The 2,889-nt window shown below is 58.2% G+C and overlaps 1 protein-coding gene across 1 annotated transcript in view; it reads left to right on the top strand.

Moving 5' to 3' along the window:
• The first annotated feature begins 124 nt into the window (after positions 1-124).
• The window catches only part of LOC116547947 (E3 ubiquitin-protein ligase UHRF1-like), a 4,194-nt gene continuing 1,429 nt past the window's right edge, over positions 125-2,889 (top strand). Inside the window, exons 1-3 of the mRNA XM_032273681.1 lie at positions 125-448; positions 540-647; positions 2,305-2,409. Of these exons, the coding sequence (XP_032129572.1) occupies positions 407-448; positions 540-647; positions 2,305-2,409 (255 nt within the window). The 5' untranslated portion in view covers positions 125-406. The remainder of the gene's footprint in view (positions 449-539; positions 648-2,304; positions 2,410-2,889) is intronic.

The raw sequence follows: 2,889 nt of genomic DNA on the forward strand, positions 1-2,889 counted from the left end.
GTGCCCGGCTAATTTTTATATTTTTAGTAGAGATGGGGTTTTACCATGTTGGGCAGTCCGGTCTTGAACTTCTGACCTCAGGTGATCCACCCGCGTCAGCCTCCCAGAGTGCTGGGATCAAGGCGTGGGTCACTGCGCCCGGCTTACTTAGAATAAATTGAAATGTAAACGACCTTGTGTACCAAGTGGCCCGTGATGTGGACAGGGCAGGATGGTCATGGTGCCAGGCAGGGACAGCCATGCATGCACGTGTGGGCAGAGGGCACTGGTCGGCTGGGACGTCTGCCAGTCTGGGTGTGGGCAGTGACCATCCCGACCTCACAGGTACTGCCCCGAGTGCCGGAATGACGCCAGCGAGGTGGTGCTGGCGGGCGAGCGGTTGCGAGAGAGCAAAAAGAAGGCGAAGATGGCCTCGGCCACGTCGTCCTCACAGCGGGACTGGGGCAAGGTGAGGCAGGTCCTCCTCCCCACGCGCCCGCTGCCCCTCCCTGCCTGCCGGGGCTCACGCTGTCGTTCCTTTGTGTCTGTGACTCGGACAGGGCATGGCGTGTGTGGGCCGCACCAAGGAGTGCACCATCGTCCCGTCCAACCACTATGGACCCATCCCGGGCATCCCCGTGGGCACCATGTGGCGGTTCCGTGTCCAGGTACCTGCAGCATCCCGGGGCTCGGGGCCACGCGGGCTCCTCCTGCTTTTCTGGGGCAGTTTCTCCTGGCCTCGGCCAGCCAGGGTTCCGGGTGGCTACGGGACCCCAGCGGTGCCTCGGCTGCCCGAGGAAGGGTGCGGAAAGCCCGCAGGTCTGGGTTTACTCCTCTTTTCACCAGGAACCTGAAATCACTCCTCGGGGGCGGGGACTGGTGCTCCTCTGCTCAGAGGCGTGTTGGGTCATTTCCAGAGCCACTGTCCAAGGGAGGAGGTGGCATCTGCTGAAAGGGACCTGTCTCAGCCCTGGTTGTGATGTGTGACTGGGCGTTGACGGTGCTGGCTGCTGTCAACGTGGGCTGCGTGTCACAGCAGATGAGACACTTCGGCACTAGGGACATTGGAGCCAGATGGTTGTCTGGGGTGGGGCCGTCCCGGGCACTGTGGGGTGCTGAGCAGCGTCCCTGGCCCCCACCCACTCCATGTTCTCCCAAGTCATGACAACCAGAAACATCTGGAGAAGTCTGAGTGTCCCCTGGGAGGCAGGATTGTCCCTGTGTGACACGCACTGAGCTCCCAGCACAGCCCTGTACCTCCCATGCTCAGCAGCCAGCCTGGGCCCCATGCTCAGGCCAGGGCCACTCGGGGGCGTCTTGTGACGTGAGTGGCAGGCTGGGCCTCCTCCTGCCTAGTGAAAGCCGGCTTTTACATCATAACCTCATTTAAAACTCAGTCCTGCCGGCAGATACTCGTCATCCCACTTTTCTTTTTTCTTTCTTTCTTTTTTTTTTCTTGAGACGAACTCTTGCTCTGTCCCCTAGGCTCTGGAGTGCAGTGGCATGATCTCAGCTCACTGCAACCTCCACCTCCCGGGTTCAAGTGATTCTCCTGCCTCTGCCTCCCGAGTAGCTGGGATTACAGGCACCCGCCACCATGCCCGGCTAAGTTTTGTATTTTTAGTAAAGACGGGGTTTCACCATATTGGCCAGGATGGTCTCGATCTCTTCACCTTGTGATCCGCCTGCCTCAGCCTCCCAAAGTCCTGGGATTACAGGCGTGAGCTACCATGCCTGGCCAGTTTTCTTTTTGAGATGAAGTCTTACTCTCGTTGCCCAGGCTGGAGCGTAGTGGTACAATCTCGGCTCGCTGCAACCTCCCTCTCCGGGTTCTAGTGATTCTTCTGTCTCAGCTTCCCAGTAGCTGGGATCTCAGACACTCACAGTCATGCCTGGGTAATTTTTGTATTCTTAGTAGAGACGGGATTTTTACCTTGTTGGCCAGGCTGGTCTTGAACTCCTGACCTTGTGATCCACCCACCTTAGCCTCCCACAGTGCTGGGATTACAGGTGTGAGTCACTGTGCCCAGCCACATCACCCCCACTTTCTAGACGCTGATGTGCGGCACATGAGAGATCAGCAGTGAGGCTGCCCCACGCACATGTGATGGAGCTGGAATTCACGCCAGCTGTTGTCTTGGTGCGGCTCAAACTCCGGCTGTCTCTGGCCGAGCGACCCATGTAGTAGGTGGCCCGCAGGCCTGACGCGTTTGGCGTAAGAATGAGACCACTGGCTTCTCGGGGCGGGAGGAGGAGGAGGGCGGGTGGAGCTTCTCGGAAGCAGCATCGCGGAGGACGCCATGTGTGTCTTGGTGACACCCTCAGGTCAGCGAGTCAGGCGTCCACCGACCCCACGTGGCCGGCATCCACGGCCGGAGCAACGATGGAGCGTACTCTCTCGTCCTGGCTGGGGGCTACGAGGATGACGTGGTGAGTGTGTGTGTCGTGGAGGGTTGAGGAGGGGTGCTCTGTTTTTTTCTTTTTTTTTGGGATGGTGATAAAATGCATACACCAAAATTTCCCGTCCTAGCCATTTGTAAGTGCTCAGTTCCCAGCAGCATGAAGTATATCCCCACTGCTGTGCAACCATCCCCACCGTCGTGTCCAGAACGTCGTCACCTTCTCCCTGAGACATCGTCCCCACGAAACACTCATTCCCCGCCGCCCCCTCCCAGTCCCTGGCACCCCCCATCCTTTCTCCCTCTGTGCGTCGGACGACTCTGGAGACCTCCTGGGAGTGGAATGACACAGGTGTGTCATCCTGTACCGGGCCTCTGTCCCTCAGCCTGATGTCCTTGCTTTGTCCACCGTAGCACATGTGTCAGGATTCCCTTTTGTTACACAGCCGAGTCCTATTCTGCTGTGTGGAGGGACCACGCTGTTTTTCCTTTTTTTTTTTTTTTTTTTTGA

Source organism: Sapajus apella, unplaced genomic scaffold, assembly GCF_009761245.1.
Source record: "Sapajus apella isolate SASKATOON/1434 unplaced genomic scaffold, GSC_monkey_1.0 scaffold5675, whole genome shotgun sequence".
NCBI lineage: Eukaryota > Metazoa > Chordata > Mammalia > Primates > Cebidae > Sapajus > Sapajus apella.